The 22,029-nt window shown below is 42.5% G+C and overlaps 1 protein-coding gene across 1 annotated transcript in view; it reads right to left on the bottom strand.

Moving 5' to 3' along the window:
- LOC121284720 (protein unc-80 homolog) overlaps window positions 1-22,029 on the bottom strand; it is a 542,332-nt gene that overhangs the window by 39,691 nt on the left and 480,612 nt on the right. The window contains exon 61 of the mRNA XM_041200272.1: window positions 21,285-21,432. Within this exon, the coding sequence (XP_041056206.1) occupies window positions 21,285-21,432 (148 nt within the window). The remainder of the gene's footprint in view (window positions 1-21,284; window positions 21,433-22,029) is intronic.

Below are 22,029 nucleotides of genomic sequence, written 5' to 3'. Positions count from 1 at the left end.
AACAGAGCCAATCTACGTGACAGTGAGTCAACGAGAAACTTATCCAAATTGAGATGGATACAGGGGCATCCACGACAATTATATGGGAACATACGTTCACATATCTGAATGGGGGAGATCGCCCATTAAATCTGGAAAATTCAGATGCTGAATTAAACTGGTGAGGACATACGAGTAAGCGGTATATGCAAAGTTCCAGTACAGTATGGAAATCAGTCTATTAATTCACCCTTGACAATGGTAGCAGGGGAGGGTCCAAGTCTCCTTGGTCAGAACTGGTTTAAGGAAATAATGTTGGAGCGGACCAAGATCTTTCAAGTCAGAATGAAACATCTGAAAGAATTATTACAGAAATATGCCTTTATTTTCAAGGAAGAGCATGGGAAGATTCAGGGGCTGCAAGCTAAAATCCATGTGGACCCTGGGGCAACCCCCAGATTCTTGAAAGTGAGGCCAGTCCCCTATGCACTGAGAGAAAAAGTTGATGTTGAATTGGACAGGCTGGAAAGGTTGGGAGTCTTACAACCTGCACAATTTTCCGAATGGGCAGCACCCATAGTTCCAGTACTAAAGCCTGACCAGAGTGTGTGAATATACAGAGACTACAAGTTGACCATTAACAAAGTAGCCAGTATAGGCATCCTATACTGAAAATTGATGAATTGTACTCCAAGCTGGCAGGGGGAACCGCATATATGGAACTCGACATAAGCCAAGATTACCAGCAAGTCAAGCTAGAAAAGGCCTCTCGGGAATTTGTGACTATCAACACAATTAGGGGGTTATACCAATATACCTGGTTACTCTTCGGGATCTCATTGGCTTGTGTCATTTTCCAACGGACTATGGAAAATTTATTTCAAGGTCTATCCCATGTGATGTTTTATCTCGATGATGTCCTAGCAACAGGACTAACTGATGAAGAACACCCAGCTAACCTGGAAGAGATATTGAAGCGTTTCTCACAAGCCAGAGTATGTTTGAAAAGAGAAAAATGTACCTTCCAAGCAAAAGAAGTGGTTTACCTGGGTCGTAGGGTCGACTCGCAAGGCCTTCACCCAGTAGAAGACAAGGTGAGAGCCATTCATGAGGTGCTAGCTAAGAAGCGCCATAGAACTCAAGTCCTTCTTGGGAATGATTAACTATTATGGCCATTTTCTCTCAAATTTGTGAACAGTTCTGGCTCCATTATGTGGTTTACTCAAGAAAAACCACAGGTGGACTTGGCAAACTCCACAACAACAGGCTTTTATGACATCAAACCAATTGCTCCATTCATTGGCTCTGTTGGTATATTTCGACCCAAAGAAAGAATTAATTTTGACCCACACTGCATCCCCTTACAGTGTAGGGGCAGTACTCTCCCACTGGATGGCTCTGAACAGCTCGTTGGTTCCATCTCAAGAACAGTCAAGTGTTGCAGAACGAAGATACTCACAAATAGAGAAAGAAGGCTTAACCATTGCATTTGGCATTAAGAAATTCCACCAATTCATCCATGGTCACCACTTTACCATTGTATCTGATCACAAGCCACTACTAGGCTTGTTCGAAGAAGATAAGGCAAAACCCACAATTGCCTCTGCACGCATCCAAAGGTGGGCGTTGATTCTTGCTGCTTAGCAAATATACTTTTATCCACCAGCAGGGAAGTCAGATTGCCAATGCTGACGCACTGAGCTGATTCCCTCTAAAAGACAGCAATGTGATCGCCACAATTCCTCATGAACTTGTCTTGTTATTAAGCTTTCTGGATTTGTCACCAGTACATGCCAAACAAATGAGAGTGGACAAACCGTAATCCAGTTTTGTCTCAAGTAACGGAACAAGTCTTACAGGGATGGTCTAACGAGCCAACGCTTGACGAAATGAAACCTTCCAGGATGACATCTTACTGTGGGGAGTGAGAGTCATTGTGCCTCCAAGAGGAAGAAAGCCATTATTGACTGAATTGCATATTGCTCACCCTGGCATCTCTAGAATGAAAATGTTGGCACGCAGGTGGCCAGGGATGGATACAGAAATTGAAAACTTAGTCAAGAGCTGCATACAGTGCCAACAGGTACAGAAATTCCCCCCTTCAGTTCCAATGCAACCCTGGGAATGGCCAGGAGGGCCATGGGTCCACCTCCATATTGACTACGTGGGACCTTTTTTAGGCACAATGTTCCTCTTGATTACAGATGCCCACTTGAAGTGGATGTATGTATACGAGGTGAGATCGCCCACATCTGCTGCCACCATCAACAGATTGCTTCAGAGTTCTGTGATACATGGGTTATCAGAAATAATAGTGTCTGATAATGGAACAGCATTCACCAGTGGGGAATTCCAAAGGTTTACAAGTCTTAATGGCATAACATATGTTAAGACCTTGCCATGACACCCAAGGGTTTGGCTGAGACGGCAGTCCAGACTTCCAAGTCAGAATGAAGAAACTGGATGGAGGCTCTGTTGCAGCTAGATTATCATGTTTCCTACTCAGCTATAGGACTATGCCACACATGACCACCTGTATTGCCCCTGCAGTTATTGATGAAGAGACCTGTCATTTGAGTCTCATGAGGCCGAATTCATTGGGGAGGGTAGAAAGAAGTCAGGAGGCCCAGAAAAATGGACACGGTTACCACAGTTGTGAAAGAAGCTTCAATGTTGGAGACACAGTTTTTGCAAAGAATTTTGGAAATGGGCCCAAATGGCTATCAAGTGAAGTTGGTGCAGTGACAGGACCCTTTTCCTATCACATATCGGTCAAAGGTCGGATAATTAGGAATCATATAGATCACCTCAGGAAAAGGGAAACAGATCTACAAGAAACGATGTGCCAAGCATTCCCGTTGGACTCTACGCCACATGTGGAAGGAACTTGGTTTGGAAGTGCATGTAGGATCCGTTGAACCTGAGAGTCAAAGAGACAAACTTACAGGTTCCTACTTGAGAGCCTAGTAGACAGATGACTCCTGAGAGGGAATCTTTGGTTAAACCATCTGAAGTCTTAGAACTACGGCTTATGACATGTTTTAGGAAACCTCCAAAGAGACTGAATTTGTAAATAGTTTATTTATGTAAGTAACAGATATATTGTAAAGATTGTAAATTGTACTTTCGAGTAAAAGGGTGGTAAAAGTAAAAATGTGGTAATTTGAAGTGCAATACATCTTTAAGAGAATGTGAGCAGGTTAACCACGTGACTGTATTACCCAACTGCTGTGTAGCGAGAGCTACAATTTTAATCAGTAATTTAGAATAGCTCTACCTGTCCCACCCCCCTCAACCAGCTTATATTTCACCTCATTTCTATATTTCCTGAGTTCTGATGAAGAGTCATACGGACTCGAAATGTTAATCCTCTCCGCAGATGCTGTCAGACCCGCTGAGTTTTTTCAGCTATTTTTATTTTTCTTTCAGATTTCCAGCATCCGCAGTCATAGAGGTCTACAGCACAGAAAAAAGCCCTTCAGCCCATCGAGTCTGTGCTGGTCAAACAAGTACCTAACTATTCTAATCCTATTTCCCAGCACTAGGTCCATAGCCTTGTATGCCATGGCATCGCAAGTGCACATCCAAATACAATGATGGTTTCTGCCTCTACCACCCTTTCAGGCAGTGGGTTCCAGATTCCTACCACCTTCTGGGTGAAAAAATTCTTCCTCACATCCCCTCTAAATCTCTTGCCCCTTACCTTAAATCTTTGCCCCCAGGTTATTGATCCCTTCACTAAGGGGAAAAGTTCCTTCCTGTCTAACTATCCATTTTGAGGGGAAAGAAGTCAGAGATACGTAAGAGGCAAGAACTGGAGGAATTCAGAGATTTTGGAGGGTTGATGGGCAGAGGAAGTTCTTGGCTTTGGTTAAACTAATGCTCCTTCTAAGTTGCGGGTAGCAACCTGGAAGGTACCTTCATTACAAAAGTGACTACACTTCCAAAGCATTTCATTGGCTGTAAAGCACTTTGAGATGTCCTAAAATTATAAAAAGCATTATAAAAATGTAAGTTGTTCATTACTGCTTGAGATCTTAGTATATGCAAAATGGTTAGATGTTTGTTGCTAACAGAGTCGCTGTACTTCAAGTAATTCACAGTATGTGAAATGCATTGAGATGTGTTAATCTTATGAAAATAAAACTGCTGAGTATTAAATTATTCAATTAACGCAGTATTCATTACAAGTATATCCACTACAATTTTCCCCACGTAGTAGCTCCTGAACATATGCAACCTTAAGCTAGAGACTCGCCATTCATTTGCAAGGATTTTATTACCTCAGTGTCTTTGTCTTCCTGGTTCCCAGTTAGCTGAGTATTCCTTTGTTGACAGGTTTAAAACATTTTGCATCCCATCTCCCCGACCTTCCCGGCAGCCTTGCTTGCAACCCTGTCCCGGCCTGCCTCGCTCCCCCACGCTGGCCTTGCCAGCCTTGACTCCCCACTGGTCTCACCACCACATTCCCCTCCTTTGACTCCCCCCCTCCAGCCTCATTCCTCCCCCCGAACCTCGATCCCTCCTCCCCCACCACAGGCCTTTCCCGCTTTGCCTCCCTCCAGCCTTGCTCCCACCCTGGTGTCGCCAATCTTGCCTTCCACCCTGGCCTCGCCAGCCTTGGCCACCACCCCTTTCAGCCTTGCCCCTGCCCCCTCTGGCCTTGCCCCACCGGCCCCCCACAACAACTAGCCTCACCAGTCTCACTCCTCCTCTTGTCCTAAGGCATTGCTCCCCCAGCCTCAACCCCCAACCCTCCCAAATCCCAGCCTCCAGCCTTGCCAGCCTTGCACCCCCCCGCCCCCCCACACCCCACCCCCCCGGCCTCGTCTTAGCCTTGCAATCTCCCAGCCTCATTCTCCTCAAGTATTTTATTTTTAGTTTGGAATAGGGCCTTGTTTGAGAAGCACATTTTGTGTTAGTGCTCTGTTATTTGTGTTAATAAACAGCATGTGCTTTATCTTACATTGGTCTCTGCGTCTGCAGTATCTTGCTTACCAACTGACTCACCAGTAGATAGGCGTGCAACTGTATTCGCTGAGCATAGCAACCCAACAGAAGGAATGCAACACTTACCCTGGCGGAACTGAGGAGATCATTCATCCTCTTGCAGCACTGGGTGACTGTCCTCTTTTGCAGGGCGTTGGCGCTGACCACCGCTGCCACCGCCTCCCAAGCCAGATTAGTGAGGTTGCTTTATGCCTCAACCTTGCCTTTGGCCAGAGCTGGGGTAGGGAACATCACAGTGAGCCTCCACTGGATCCAAAAGGTGCTCGAGGGACATGTCATTGAACCCGGAGGCCTTACAGGGCCACGGCTTCTTTGCAGCAGTGGTGGGCTGGAAGCACTGAGATGTGTGTGCATGGCTGGACTTTAAATATGGCGCCCGGCATGCTGAAGCAGCGAGGTGATGGCATGGCGGGTGAATGAGAGCCCGCCCACCATGGAAATGGCGTCTTTCAATGCAGTGGGTTTGGGACAAAGTGGCGTGAAAACCTGCCATCGCAGCTGGCGGGTTTTACCTACCTTCTACCACACTTAGTGCAAATTTGGGGCAATTCCACCCTGAGGAAGCATGGCTGCTGCCAAGAAAATAGGCAGTCATCTGATGCACCATGTTCCCACTGGGTACAGGAGCATTATGTTAGTGCACTAAAGATGCAGAAATGGTGGGGCATGTAAATCCAGTTAATAAATTAATCTGGGATAAACAGCTAGTATCAGGAATTGTTCACTAATGTTCCCTGCTATCCTTAGCTGGTTTAACCTTTTTGTGGCTCCAGACACACACAAATGTGTTAGATATTTAACTGCTCTCTGCAATGGTCTGGCAAGCCAGTCAGTCAGCAGGGATTGGGAATAAACCCTGGCCTTGTCAGTGACATCATGGCTGAATAAATTAAGAATTTGAATGCAAATCTAAATATTAAAAAATATTAAAAATATTAAAAAAATCTATTATTGGGAAAAATGATCATGAAACTATTAGACTGCCATTAAAAAAACCCAACTTGTTTATCACTGTCCTTTGGGAATGGAACCTTGATTAACTCCAGTCTCACACCAATGTCGTTGACTAATTACTGCTCTCTGAAGTGGCCTAGTAAACTCAGTTGTATCAACTACTGCCTGCAGCAGTCTAAGATGGCTCGCCACCCTCTTCTCAGGACAGCTAGGGCTCAGCAGCAAATGCCAGCCTTGCCAACATCATTCAAATATTGCTCATGGACAACTTATTAAGTGGATGCCCTCATGATATCACGTATGGTACAATGTTGTGTGCAAGTGCATAATGGATTACTTTATTGCCAGTGAACCACAGAACTTTGGGAAACCTGCTACATATGAACATACGAATAAGGAGCAGGAATAGGCCATCAACCCCTCGAGCCTGCTCTGCGATTTAATAAGAGCATGGCTGATAGTATCCTGAAATCTGCATCCTGTATACCGCCGATAACCTATCACCCTCTTGCTTACTAAGAATCTATCCACCTCTGCCTTAAAAATATTCAAAGACTCTGCTTCCATTGCCATTTCAGGAAGAGAGTTCCAAAGACTCATGACCCTCTGAGTGAAAAAAATTCGCCTAATTTCTGTTTAAAACGAGCGACCCCTTATTTTTAAACAGTGACCCCTAGTTCTAGATTCTCCCACAGGAGGCAACATCCTCTCCACATCCACCTTGTCAAGATCCCTCAGGATCATATATGTTTCAATCAAGTCACCTCTTACTCTCCTAAACTCCAGCGGCTACAAGCTTAGTCTGTCCAACCTTTCCTCATAAGACAACCCACCCATTTCAAGTATTAGTCTGGTAAACCTCCTCAGAATTGCTTCCAACGCATTTATATCCTTCCTTAAATAAGGTGACCTGTACTGTACAGAGTACTCCAAATGTGGTTTCACTGGTGCCCTGTATAATTGAAGCATAACCTCTCTATTTTTGTATTCAATTGCCCTTGCATTAAATGATAACATTCTAGTAGCTTTCCTAATTACTTGCTGTACCTACATATTAGCCTTTTGTGATTCATGCACTAGGACACCCAGATCCCTCTGCACCTCAGAGTTCTGCAATCTCTCATCATTTCTTTTATTCTTCCTGCCAAAATGGACAATTTCACATTTTCCCACATTATACTCCATTTGCCAGATCTTTGCCCACTCACTTAGCCTATCTATATCTTTTTGTAGCCTCCTTATGTCTTCTTCACAACTTACTTTCCTACCTATCTTTGTGTCAGCAAATTTGACAACCTTTCCTTCAATCCCTTCATCCAAGTCATTTATATAAATTGTAAACAGTTGAGGTCCCAGCACTGATCCTTGTGGCACACCACTCGTCACATCTTGCCAACCTGAAAAAGACCCTATTTTTGCCTTCTCTCTGCTTCTTGTTAGCCAGCCAATCTTTTATCCATACCAATATGCATATTGGCATGGATATGGATATGGATATCCCTATACCATGAGCATTTATTTTTCGCAATAACCTTTGATGTTGCATTTTATTAAATGCCTTCTGGAAATCTAAGTACAGTACATAAACAGATTCTCCTTTACCAAGAGCACATGTTGCTTCCTCAAAGAACTACAATAAGTTGGTTAAATACGACTTCCCTTTCACAAAACCATGTTGGCTCTGCCTGATGGACCTTGAGCTTATCCAAGTGCCCTGCTTTAACTTCTTTAATAATAGTTTCTAACATTTTCCCTATGACAGATGTTAAGTCAACTGGCCTGTCGGTTCCCACTTTCTGCCTCCCTCCTATTTTGAATAATGGAGTTACATTTGCTATCCTCCAATCTAATGGGACCTTCCCCCAATCTAAGGAGATTTAAAAAACTAAAACCAATGCAAATCCAAAACTATCTCATTGGGCATTTCTTTTAAGACCTACCTGTAAAAATCCTAGGATGCTTCTCTGCTGTTCTGCCTTGACCATGGGAAAAGTGATAAAATTGCTTGATTTTGCAAACAAAGTATCGGTCACCTTCTTTATGTATCAGTGTACTGCAGACTCGCTTATGTTACTCAAACCATTACTACATAAAGAAACCAAAGCAAGTAAATATCAAAGCTGTTCTTTCCCACCACGAGCAGTGCATGTGTGCTTGAAGTTTAGCTGGAGGTCCTATTAGAGAACATTGCATAAATGTCCTTCACAAATCTGAGCCTCTGCATGCATTTCAGCTCACCAGTTTAAAGTAATTTTGCTCTTATGGTCACTTGTCCAAAAATCTCCTTATGTGGTTCTATGTCAAATTCGGTATGATAATGCTCCTGTGAAGTATCTTGCGATACTTTACTATGAAACCTAATGATTTGATTGACAAATCAAGTATTGTAAAATCGATACCAAAGTTAGGGAGTTGTAAAACTAAAGTTGTGTATAGGAGAAGTGAAAAGAGGATTGCTGAAAAAAAATGCAATTTGTCATGTGACAAAGTTGAAAAAAGTTTATAAAAGAATGAGCATTAAAGGAGAACTTAATTTAAGCTCTGATCAACCTGAAAACTTTGAGTTTGAAAGTACAACGTGTTTTTGAATTTTCCAGCCAATTCCAGGGTTTTGCCATAAGTGCTGCTACTAAGTGTATGTTGAATTCCTGTCAGCAATTATTATTGTACACTTAATAAATCTCTGAACCTGTAATGCTTTGAACCCTATTAATTTGAGGAGTAATGTATTTATTTATTTTTATTCATTCACAGGCTGTGGGCTTCGCTGGCTAGGCCAGCATTTATTGCCCATCCCTAGCTGCCCTTGAGAAGGTGGCGGTGAGCTGCCTTCTTGAACCGCTGCAGTCTATGTGGTGTAGGTACACCCATAGTGCTGTTAGGAAGGGAGTTCCAGGATTTTGACCCAGCGACAGTGAAGGAATGGCGATATATTTCCAAGTTGGGATAGCGCGTGACTTGGAGGGGAACTTTCACGTGCTGGTGTTCCCATATACCTGCTACTCTTGTCCTTCTAGATGGTAGTGGTCGTGGGTTTGGAAAGTGCTGTTGAATGAGCCTTGGTGAAGTCCTGCAGTGCATCTTGTAGATGGTACACACTACTGCTACTGTGCGTCAGTGGTGGAGGGAGGGACTGAATGTTTGTGGACATGGTGCCAATCAAGCAGGCTGCTCTGTCATGGATGGTGTCAAGCTTATTAAGTGTTGTGGGAGCTGCACTCATCCAGGCAAGTGGAGAGTATTCCATCACACTCCTGACTTGTGCCTTGTAGATGGTAGGCAGGCTTAAGTCAAGTGAGTAAGAAAACACTCTAACAACGAACATAGGAACAGGAGTGGACCACTTAGCCCTTGAGCCTATTTCAGTGTCCGATGAGATGATGGCTGATCTGTAACTTAATTCTACATACCTTTCTTTGCCCCATATCCCTCAATACATTTGGGTAATTTAAAAAATCAGCTTTAAAATTTATAACTGATATAGCATCATTTGCCATTTATGGAGAAGAATTCCAAACTTCTACCCTGTGTGTGTAAAAGTGTTTCCTAAATTCACTCCTGAAAGTCCAGCTCTAATTTTTTTAGACCATGCCTCCTAGTCCTGGACCCCCCAATTAGAGGAAATAGTTTTTCTTTATCTACCCTAACTATTCCCCTTAATATTGTGAAAACTTTAATCAAATTGTGCTTTAATTATCTGAGTTCCAGGGAATACAACTGTAGTTTGTGTAATCTCGCCTTGTAATTCCAAGCATCGAGTTCCTAGCATCATTCAGGTAAACCTACGCTGCAAGCCTTCCAAGGCCAATGTAACCTTCCTAAGGTAAGGTGCCCACACAGTTCTCCAGGTGTGGCTGAAGCATGACTTTGGCCCTCTTGTATTCTAGACCAGAATTCCATGAATCTTTTTGATTATTTTCTGTACTTGTTCAAGATGTTTTACTAATCTATGCACCTAGGCTCCCAGGGCAGTACTGTCAAGTGAGGTGTGGTGTATTGAAGAAGACAGTGGAGAAGTATATGTGGCAGAAGCTAAGGAGGCCAGGTTTTGAGGAATTTAATAAAAGCAGCCATGGGGTGGCTGGCAGGAGCAGAAGTGCTCAGTTCTAAGGCAGCAGTGTATGTGTAGACATATTAATAACTTTACATGAGTAGAGGAAGCTAAATATAGTGATGCATGCCGATTTCAAACTCAAGTGTCATGAAGCTATGTATATAATATTTTGGAAAATATTTTTCTTTTAAAATAGAGGTTAGTCTATAGGTATGTCTTAACTGGATTAAAGCCAGCTAGTCTCGGTGCTTTGATGTACTAGTTTGAGATATAAACAGGGAGTTAGCGTGCATTTGCATTTTTTGAATAGAGCATTCAAGAAGTGGGGTGAAAGCTTGATGCCTTTCTAACAGCCACCAAGCATTATGTTTATATTACTAATAAAATTGGTACGATGAAAGGGGTTTCATTGTTAGAAGGTGGAGGTGAAAGACACTGGTGAGACAATGAGAATTTGAATTCAATCAGTGGTGGTAGGTATAACTTCAGTAGTTTTCAGGTGTGCAGGCAGATCAAAAGGCAGTTGCAAGCCTCCAACTGGTTCCACAGTAAAGCACTTCATGATCCATATGTAAAACTTGAATCCAATTGCAACTTTTGTGATGGCAATGTAGAAATGTTTTGTAATGTTTGCAGTGGTCGGCACATAATGTCTTAGAGGCCCTGCGGGAAAAGGAGATGGTGGATCCAGTCGGATGGTTCCCCGAGCAGACTGTCAAAATCATTTGGCAGAATGTCTCATCGCCAGAACTTTCCAACAAGCACCAAGATGTAGCCTGGCTGGTGGTGAGAAAGGCCCTCCCCATCAGATCCTTCCAACATGCTAGGAGTCTCACCCCCTCTGCATGTTGCCCTTGTGGTGGCTGTGGTGGGGCCGAGACCGTTGTTCACCTCCTTCTGGATTGTGCCTTTGCAAAGAAGGTCTGGAGAGAGATGCAGTGGTTTCTGTCGAGGTTCATCTCGAGCAGTTCTGTGGCACAGGACTCTACAGGTTGTTCTCAGGGACACACACTGAGACAAACATCAGCTGCAGCTGGAGGATCTTCAACTCGGTGAAAGACGCTCTTTGGTCTGCCCGAAACTTGTTGGTCTTCCAGTGCAAACAGTTGTCCCCAACCGAGTGTTGCAGACTGACACATTCCAAGGTCCAGGACTACGTGCTGAGGGATGCACTAAAACTTGGGGCAGCCGCCGCAAAGGCTCAAGGGGGAAAGGTCGCTGTCTAAGACTTTTCTGCCATGGTGCACCAAGGGACTGGGAAAGGTATAGACCCCTCGGGCTGTACGGCTCACAATGAATGTATGATTTGAATACTAATTGTATTATAATTGTATTGAAGCACCTCAGAGTGCAACATGATGTATGTTGACAACTCCAATACCATTGCACTGACTGTCTGTAATGACCATATTGAAATGACTGTAATATTCATTGATTGTATTGAAGCACCTCGTGATCCATGTGTAAAAGTTGAATCCTATTGTACTTTTTGTGATGGCAATTTAGAAATGTTTTGGAATGTTCTGCCAGATATTTTATGAATAAAGTATATTTTTCAAGAAAAAACCTGGCTCCACAGTGAAAAGAACCTCATTTTGAATTTGTAAGGTGAAAATGCTTTGCCTGTTGTTTGATTAAATCTATGGGTTGCTGTTGCCTTAATGGAGATTAGTTTGGGAATTTGTTCAAAGTTATGATAGTCGTAATTTGTAGCCATGTGTACATATATTTTAATCTGCATAAATTAATAAAATGTTTCATTTATTTTAATATAAAATCTTGAGAACTAATGATCTGATTCCTGAGTTTAGAGTTGCATCTCAAACATAACACTTAAAATTATTGGTTACGACAGTTGTTTAAAGTTTCCCTCTGGGATTTTTAAATAACTCAGCTTTACCCCAACGGCATCAGTCATAACAATTGGGGACTTGTCCGGGATAAATTATATTTCTAATTCCTTGATTGGTTAGGAATTGATGGATCAAGCTTACGAGTATAAGAGGCATTTTGAATTCAGGACTTGGTGAGGTATTTTAGAAGTGATGAGACTGCAAGATGGCTTTGGCAATTGATAAGACTTGTCTGGGAATAGAAGATTTAACTCTAATTGGGTTGGAGAAAATAACCAAAAGTAAGTTAGCAGAGTTGGTGGATAAGTTACAATTGGGGTTACCTGCAGGAGCTTGGAAATCTGATATAGTTAAAAGTATAGCACAGCATCTTCAATTGGAAGTGAAACCTGACACTAGTGAGTCACAGCTGGAGGGAGGGAGGCTTCAGTTGCAAATGAAAAAGCTTGAATTAGAAGCAAAGGACAGAGAAATGGCTTTTAAAAGGGAATCAGAAACTGCGAAGATGGAGATGGAGGAAAAAGAAAGAGAATTCCAATTGAAAATGTTGACAGTTAGAAAAGAGATGTCAGTAGATGAGGAAGGATTTATCTCTAGAGTAGAACCCAGTGGGGATATGTTTGAATTTGTATAAGCTCTTCCAAAGTTTGAGGGAACAGATATTGAAGCATTCTTTATTTCATTTGAGAAGCTAGTTAAACAGATGAAATGGCCACAGGAAAACAGGATGGTATTATTACAGTCTAAGTTATTAGGTAGCGGGCTTGAGGTATATGCTTCACTTTCAGAAGAAATGTCGGTGAATTATGATGTGGTGAAAAAAGCTATTTTGAGTGCATATGAGTTGGTTCCTGAAGCTTACAGGTAGAAATTTAGGAACAAGAAAAAACAGCCAGAGCAAACTTATATTGAGTTTGAAAGAGTAAAACAAAGTAATTTTGACCGGTGGAGAAAATGATGTTAAAAATTGAGGCAACCTTAGGGAAGTTATTCTTTTGGAAGAATTTAAAAATTCAATTTAAATCCCTTCAGTAGTGAGTACTCATGTGGAGGTACGGAGGGTTGATTCTGTAAGACAAGCAGCAGAGGTAGCTGATGATTATGAGTTAGTTCCGCCACCCTTTCAAATTGGAAACGGATAAAAAGTGGGAAGGTGAAAGGAAGGCAGGTAGTCAGGGAAGAGGAGTAGCTGGAAGTTCCCAGGAAGTTTTTTCGCAGAATGAAAAGGAAGGTGCTGAAGGTAGAAGTGACGATCGAAAATTGAGGTGGTTTTATTGTTATAAAGCAGGGCACATGAAGGCAGTGTGTTGGAGGTTGCAGGAAAAACCTGTTGGAACTACTGGAATACAGAAAAGCTCTGGAAGTAAAAGTACTGTTGGTTCTGAGGTTCAGACACAGAAGAAACCAGTGGTTTGTGTACAGATGAAACAGGGAGAATCAGTGATAGGGGAAGAAGTGAGAATGTGTTCACAGTTTACTCAAGAGAATTCTGGGGAGCAGGTTGCAGAAATATTTAAAGACTTTGTTTGTGAAGGGAAAGTCTTTCCATGTGTACAGGATGGATTAGGTAAAGATGTTAAAATATTAAGAGACACAAGGGCTAATCAATCGTTAATGTTGATGTGATATTTGTTGTTCAGAGGGATTGCTGCAGGAGAAGGTGGGATTCATGGAGATGCTAAATCTATTCCATTGTAGAAGGTAAATTTAAAGAGCAAATGGAAGACTGGTGAAGTTAAAGTTGGAGTGGTGGAAAAATTGCCCATTGCAGGGGTTCAATTTATTCTGGATAATGATATAGCTGGATCGCAAATGTGAGTGATGCCTGTGGTAGTTGAGCAGCCTGTAAAGTGTTTTCATCAGAAGTGCTAGAGAAGGAACATCCTGGATTGTTTCCTGATTGTGTTATAACAAGATCAAAGGCCATCAGGAAGAAAAAATATACAAGATAAGCAGGCAGTTCAAAGGCAAGAAGGTGCCAAAATCCAATTAGCTGGCACTGTATTTGATAACATTGTTCAGGAGGAAGGAATGTAGTTCAGTTCAGTTGAAGTGTTTAACTCAAAGAGGTTAGTGAAGTAACAGAAAAACGATTTGCAATTAAAGCAGTTATATCAGAAAGCTTATTCAGAAACTGAAGCAAAATGTATTCCAGTATGTTATCATCTTCGTGGGAATATATTAATGACAATAGTTCAATAGTTGCCAATATCCTGGCTGTGAGGTTTGCTAGTGTCACTCGGGAGGGTTTAAACTAGTATGGCAGGGGTGTGGGAACCAAAGCAGATGAAATAAATGACTGGGAACTAATGAATAGGACTAATGAGTAGGACTAAGAGGAAGAGCAAGGAAGAGGAAGAGGAAGAGGAAGAGCAGGCAGGGAGAAATTACTGAACACAGAGGGACTGGGGGCCTGAAATGCATTTGTTTCAATGCGAGAAGTACAACAGGCAAGGTAGAGCTTGGATTAGTACTTGGGACTATGATGTTATTGCTATTACCGAGACTTGGTTGAAGGATGGACAGGATTGGCAGATAAACGTTCCAGGATTTAGATGTTCAGGCAGGATAGAGAGAGATGTGGAAGAGGTGGGGGAGTTGCACTACTGGTTAAGGAGAATATCACAGCTGTACGACAGGAGGACACCTCGGAGGGCTCATGAAGCGAGGCAATATGGGTAGAGCTCCGGAATAGGAAGGGTGCAGTCACAATGTTGGGGGTTTACTATAGGCCTCCCAATTGCCAGTGGGAGATTGAGGAACAGTTATGTAGGCAGATTTTGGAAAGATGTAAAAACAATAGGGTTGTTGTGGTGGGTGATTTTAACTTTTCCTATATTGACTGGGAATCACTTAGTGCTAGGGGTTTGGATGGTGCAGAATTTGTAAGGTGCATCCAGGAGGGCTTCCTGAGACAATACGTAGATAGTCCAACTAGGGAATGGGCAATACTGGACCTGGTATTAGGGAATGAACCCAGCCAGGTGGTCGAAGTTTCAGTAGGGAAGCATTTTGGGAAAAGTGACCATAATTCAGTAAGTTTCAAGGATAAGGATATTAGGAGTCCTCGGGTTAAGGTGCTTAATTGGGGGAAGGCAATAATAATAATATTAGGTAGGAACTGAGGAATCTAGACTGGAGGCGGATGTTTGAGGGCAAATTAACAACTGACATGTGGGGGGCTTTCAAACATCAGTTGATAAGAATTCAGGATGAAGGATGAAGGATAAGTATGGCAAGTTTCAGGAACCTTGGATAATGAAAGATATTGTGAAATTAGTCAAAAAGAAAAGGGAAGTATTCATAAGAGCTGGAAGGCTGGGAACAGATGAAGCCCGTGGAGAATATAAAGAAAGTAGGAAGAGTGTGTAGATAGCCTGGATTATATTGAGATCAAAAAGAGGGTGTTAGGCGTCTTGAAGAATATTAAGGTGGATAAGTCCCCAGGGCCAGATGGGATCTACCCCAGAGTACTGAGAGGTGCAACGGAGGAGATTGATGGGGCCTTGACAGATATCTTTGTATCCTCACTGCTTACGGGTGAGGTCTCAGAGGCCTGGAGAATGGCCAATGTTGTTCCATTGTTTAAGAAGGTAGCAGGGATAATCCAGGAAATTACAGGCCGGTGAGCCTTATGTCAGTGGTAGGGAAATTATTGGAGAAGATTCTTCATGACAGGATTTACTACCATTTGGAAGCAAATGGGCATTTAAGTGAGAGGCAGCATGGTTTTGTAAAGGGGAGGTCGTGTCTCACTAACTTGATCGAGTTTTTCGAGGAAGTGACAAAGATAATCGACGATGGAAGGGCAGTGGACGTTATCTACATGGATTTCAGTAAGGCCTCTGACAAGGGCCTCATGGCAGACTGGCACAGAAGGTAAAGTCGCACAGGATCAGAGGTGAGCTGGCAAGATGGATACAGAATTGGCTTGGTCATAGAAGACAGAGGGTAGCAGTGGAAGGGTGGGGCTTTTCTGAATGGAGAGCTGTGACTAGTGGAGTTCCGCAGGGATCAGTGCTGGGACCTTTGCTATTTGTATATATGTAAATGATTTGGAGGAAAATGTAACTGGGCTAATTAGTAAGTTTGCAGATGACACTAAAGTTGGAGGAGTTGCAGATAGTGAAGAGGATTGTCAAAGGATACAACGCGATATAGATTGGTTGGAGACTTGGGCGGAGAAATGGCAGATGGAGTTTAATCCGGACAAATGCGAGGTAATACATTTTGGAAGCTCTAATACAGATAAGAATTATACAGCAAATGGCAGAACCCTTAAGTGCACGACGGGCAGAGGGATCTGGGTGTAAAGGTCCACAAGTCACTGAAAGTGGCAACTCAGGTGGATAAGGTAGTCAGGAAGGCATATGGCATGCTTACCTTCATCGGCAGGGATATTGAGTATAAAAGCTGGGAAGTCATGCTGCAGCTGTATAGGACCTTGGTTAGGCCACACTTGGAATATTGCATGCAATTCTGGTCGCCACATTACCAGAAGGATATGGAGGCATTGGAGTGGGTGCAGAGGAGGTTTACCAGGATGCTGCCTGGTCTGGAGCTATGAGGAGAGGTTGGAGAAACTCGGATTGTTCTCACAAGTGCGACGGAGATTGAGGGGCGACTTGACAGAAGTTTACAAAATTATGAGTGGAATGGACAGAGTAGATAATCAGAAGCTTTTTCCCAGGGTGGAAGAGTCAATTGCTAGGGCACATAGATTTAAGGTGAGAGGAGAAAACTTTAGAGGAGATGTATGGGGCAAGTTTTTTACGCAGAGGGTAGTGAATGTCTGGAATTTGCTGCCAAAGGAGGTGGTGGAAGCAGGTATTTAAGAGGCAGCTTGACAATTACATGAATAGGATGGGAATAGAGGGATATGGACTCCGGGTGTGCAAAATGTTTTAGTTTGACAGGCAATATGATCGGCGCAGGCTTGGAGGGCCGAAGGGCCTGTTCCTGTGCTGTACTTTTCTTTGTTCTTTGTTCTTGAGAAAGTGGCAGTCGGATTACATCTCAGCAAATGAAAGCTGGAGGGAGGTGCATCAGACTGTTATCCATTAGGTTATAGAAATGAAATTCTGAGGATTGCTCATGAAATTCTAATGGGGGGACATTTAGGAATTAGGAAAACACAGGAAAAGATACAGAGGTATTGTTTTTGGCCAGGATTGCATAGGGATGTAGTCAAATTCTGTAGAACCAGTCACATATGTCAAATAACAGGAAAAGCACAAGCAATGATTAAGCCTGTCCCTTTAATTCCAATACCAGGATTTGAAAAACCTTTTACTAGGGAACATTTAAAGATATCACAGCAAGTGATGAATGTGAAAGCAGATAAGAAGGCTAAAATTCACAGTTTTGTTTATGGAGAGAAAGTATTAGTTTTGTTACCAGTGCTAGGGATTCCTTAAATGCAAGATTTAGTGGGCCTTACAGGATTGAAAAGAAATTGAGTGAGGTAAGTTATTTAATAAATGCTCCAGATAGAAGAAGGAAGAGGGCATGTCATTTAAATATGCTTTAAAAGTGCTTTGATGGGGAAGAGGAACAAAAAGAGGTATTAGTGATGGTGGATGATGAGAAAGAGGTAGAGGTTCAGGACTCTGAAATTGATTTTCCTCTAGTCAAATTGGATAATGAGGGGGTGCTTGAAAATTTACATGAGATATTGAGTTATCTTCCAAGTAAGTGTCAAAGTGATTTGGAAAAGCTATTGCAGTTACACAAAACTATTTGTGGAAATAAGTTGAGAAAGACACACTTAGCTTTACATGATAGAAATATGTATAGAAATATCATCTTCAGTGAGGCAACAACCTTATAGATTAAATCCTGCAAAGTTATTACAAGTACAAAAAGAAATTGATTTCATGCTTCAAAATGATATCATTAAGTCCAATTGCAGTAACTGGAGTTCACCTGCTGTATTGGTGCTGAGTCCGGATGGAACACAAGGTTATCGAAAGGTGAATGCTGTGACAAAAGCGGATTCATATCCCATACCATGGTTAGAGGATTGTATTGAGAAAGTGGGATAATCGAAATTATCACAAAAATTGACTTGCTAAAAGGATATTGGCAAGTGCCATTGTTGGAGAGGACAAAAGGGATATCAGCTTTCGTAATGCCAAGTGGGCTATGTTAGTGGGCTGAGAAAGAAATCAGGGTGGGCGATTCTGGAACAAATGCAGAGGCTGGGGGAACAGAGGGGGACTTGGTGTAAGGCCTGCCTCTGTGCTCCAGCACTGTGTTTAGATTAAAAAAAATTAAAAAATCATCCCTCCAGCTCTCACACCTCAGCCCTGCTACACACTCCTATGCCCCATCCATACTAGCCTATACCAACCCATGCCCCCACCCACCCCCTTGGCCTTTTACATCTCTATGCCAACTTAGTGCTCCTCTATTCACCCCCATTTCTCCCATTCCCCCTTGCCAACTTGGTGCTGACTCATGCCAACCCATGCCCCTATCCAGCACCCTTTGCTGTTACCCCCTCAATGCCAACTCACCTAGTATCCTTGGACAGTTCCTTGACAGCTTTGACACTTCCTGGACAGGTTTGAAACTTCCTGGACAGCTTTGATAGTTTTGACACTTCCTGGACAGGGTTGACAGCTTTGACACTTCCTGGGCAGGTTTGACACATCCTGGACCGCTTTGACACTTCCTGGACTGGCTTGACACTTCCTGGACAGCTTTGACACTTCCTGGACAGGTTTGAAAATTCCTGGACAGCTTTGACAGGTTTGACACTTCCTGGGCAGCTTTTTAACAATTTCATGATAACCGGACAGCTCCTTCACATCTGGATAGCCCTTTAACAGTACCTTGAGAGCTGGATAGTTCCGTGTCATTTGGACATCTCTTTAACAGCTTGACAGTTCCAATTCCAGTGCATAATCATGTTCATTTCAAACAATCTCAAAGGACATCTTATCTTACCCAAAGGGTGCCTTACCTCTCCCAAATGTGTCCCAGGACTCTGTCCAAAGGTGTAAGAGCAGAAAGACTTGGGTGTATATGTGTATTGATCATTGAAGGTGGCAGGACAGGAGGGGAGAGCAGTTAATAAAGCATATCCTGGGCTTTAGTAATAGGGACATAGAGTACAAGAGCAGGGAGGTTAAGCTGAATTTATATAAGACACTTGTTAGGCCTCAGCTGGAGCACTGTGCACAGTTCTAGATGCCACACTATAGGAAGGATGTGAATACATTGGAGAAAATGCAGAAAAGGTTTGCAAGAATGGTTCCAGGGATGAGAAACTTTAGCTATGACGATAGATTGGAGAGGTTGGGACTGTTCTCCTTGGAGAGAAAAAGGCTAAGAGGAGATCTGATAGAGATGTTCAAAATCATGAGGGGACTGGACAGTGTAGATAGGGAGAAACCGTTCCCTCTCATAAAAGGATCAAGAACGAGAGGACAGATTTAAAGTGCTTTGCAAAAGAAGCAAATGTGATGTGAGAAAGAACTTTATCACACAACGAGTGGTTCGGATTTGGAATGCACTGCCTGGAAGTGTGGTGGAGGCAGGTTCAATTGAGGCATTCAAGAGGGCATTAGATGACTATTTGAACAGAAACAATGTGTAGGGTTATGGGGAAAAGGCTGGGGAATGGCACTAGGTCATAATACACATTTGGAGAGCAGGGGGAGACACTATGGGTCCAATGACCTCCTTCTGTGCCATTAAAATTCTGTGATACTGGGTACCTTACCTCTCCAAAGCTCTCCTGGCTATACAAACACATCCACCAAGTTCAGATTTTCTTTTACCTGTTCTAATCTGCACACTCCTGATTCCACACACCTGTTCCTCCAAAATCCCACTTCAGTGGAGACAGCTGGTGATTTAAATGACCAGCTGCCTCCTTGAATTACACATGCGCGAACCCCAGCCTGATTCCAATCCTGCCCCGCAAAGGTGGGGAATGCCAATTTCAGGGGGGCAGGACTTAGAAATTGCAGCCATTTCTGGGATTTTCACCACAATGGCGAAAACCCAGGCCATACTTTACCAATGTATAAATAATACTCAACTAACTTTAATCTAGGAGAACTGAACTGAATGTTGGCACTAAGGTAACTTTCTATCATACAATCTCTGAAGATGGAGCAAATCAACAAACCAAGCAATCATTTGTGGAATGGTATAATTCCAGTTGGTGGAATGGTATAATCCCAGTTGCACCAATGATATGACTGAAACATAAAATTGGGAATGTCTTTATTCAATGGATACATCAACTTTACTTTGCGTTACTCAAAATCTGTTCCAGTGTTCTCATTTTAAATTACAGTGAAGCTGACTGTTCCACAGTGCTACAAAAGTTACTCCAACATAGAAAAATTCCCAAAGAAGCAGTCAATCTGATACAATTATGTTAATTTTTACTGCAGTAAAGGTGTGGGTTCTCATCCTACTGTCAGGAGGAAATCTGGGTTGGGAACCCACACATGCTGACGTTTTAACTCAGCGGGTGATTTTTGAGGAGATGACTAATTAAGTTGCAGCTTCTAGGACCTTATCCAATGAAAGACACATGCCCTCCAGCGCTGACACATCAGCGGTTGGGAGCTGCTAATGTAGGTAGAAGAAAGAGAGGGCACCTCAAGATGGAGGCAACCTCTGAAAGATTATAAAAGTTTGAAAGATAAGAAGAGTCCACGTTGCTAGACCGTTATTGTGGAAATATCTCGGTATGTCAGCTGCAGAGGTAGTGGTTAAAATGATGCTGAAGTGCTGCAGCCCTTATTTTGCTCCTGGGGCGCTGCCTCCAGGCATTGACTGGGCTTTGGCTGCAGTGGGGGAGGGCCCATTTCGAACATTCCCTGGGCGTAACTCACTGGCATTAACAGATCTTTTAATTGCCTTAATAGGCAACCAGCCTTTTGCAGGCAGATAGCCATCTCTCCCACCTTTCCCCACCAACCAGATTCTTCAAAAATGACCCTGATGTAGAACCATGCCAGAAAACTGGCACACTGGCTGGTGACGGGAATTTGCAGGCCTGTCTGCCTCCATGGCCCTTTAAAAAATCAGTCCATTGTCACAGATACAGAGGTGCTAGATATTTATTTTCATAAAATTTGTGTCTAACACTATAATCTACCCTCTATACCCTGTATAACAAATAATTAGTGAACTGGCTGATAGCACCATCCCAGCGTTATTTCAAAGGAGTGCACTTAAAATATTTATTTGGTTGATGTTAATTAACAATGTCAAGCTGCAAACTAAGGGCTCCTGATGAAGCAAAATTGACAGATAATGTTTAAGCAAACTGGATGATTCTTTCATAGAGTGTATTATCATTCTCCACATTTAAAATTTCACAATGGACATGTTAACTTTTAATAGTAATTAAATGGTGATTTATATAGCAGTTAAATGAAAGTTATAGAAATTGTTGGCTTCTTTACCTGTGGCTGGGCAAAATTCTGAGGCCGGAGTCAGGCTGAGGAGCGGACATGCTGGAGACATGGCTGGAAAATCGACGACGTCCTCGACTACTGCTAGCCAGATATGCTTCCTGTTCACTAACGACACTAGGCATGCTTACGGTGTCATCTGGAGGGCAGAATGGAAAGCCTATTAAGACAGCTTTCTTTTCCTAGTCAAATAGCAAAGTTATGGTGCATCAATGACAATATTAAAAATAATAAAGCTAGCGTGAAAGATGCTGGAACCCCCAATAATAGCGGTTTACTAATAGTAAACAATTCTATGATAAGGCTACAGAAGCTCTAAAAGTATTTTTACAATTTTTATATTTTACAAATACAAAAGTTTAAATTGCCTTTTCTGTGCACCTGGGCTGTGTCAATCTGGTGATCCAACAATCTGACAACAGTCATGAGTGTAAAAAGTTCATCATTTCAATATAGTAAATGCAGATTATATGTGTAAGAGTTTTTAGCCTTTCAATGAAAAGACAAGATAATTCCTCTGAGGTGGGCTCAGAGGGACAAACTGTCCTTTGATTGACTTTAACTCAGAATCTACATGAAACTTTCTGTTGGACCCAATAAAACGTTCCCTCGGGAATTCATCCTCCACTCCTGATTCCTGTCCCTCCTTCTCACGCATGGTTTTTAGCTATAACACACTACTTCCTGCTTAACATAAACCTTTGTTAATGCTACTCTGTATTCAGCTATAAGATGA

This window comes from Carcharodon carcharias, chromosome 12, assembly GCF_017639515.1.
Source record: "Carcharodon carcharias isolate sCarCar2 chromosome 12, sCarCar2.pri, whole genome shotgun sequence".
NCBI classification, from domain to species: Eukaryota; Metazoa; Chordata; class Chondrichthyes; order Lamniformes; family Lamnidae; genus Carcharodon; species Carcharodon carcharias.
Note: the sequence above shows the minus strand (reverse complement) of the source record. Positions and strands in the feature narration are given on the sequence as shown.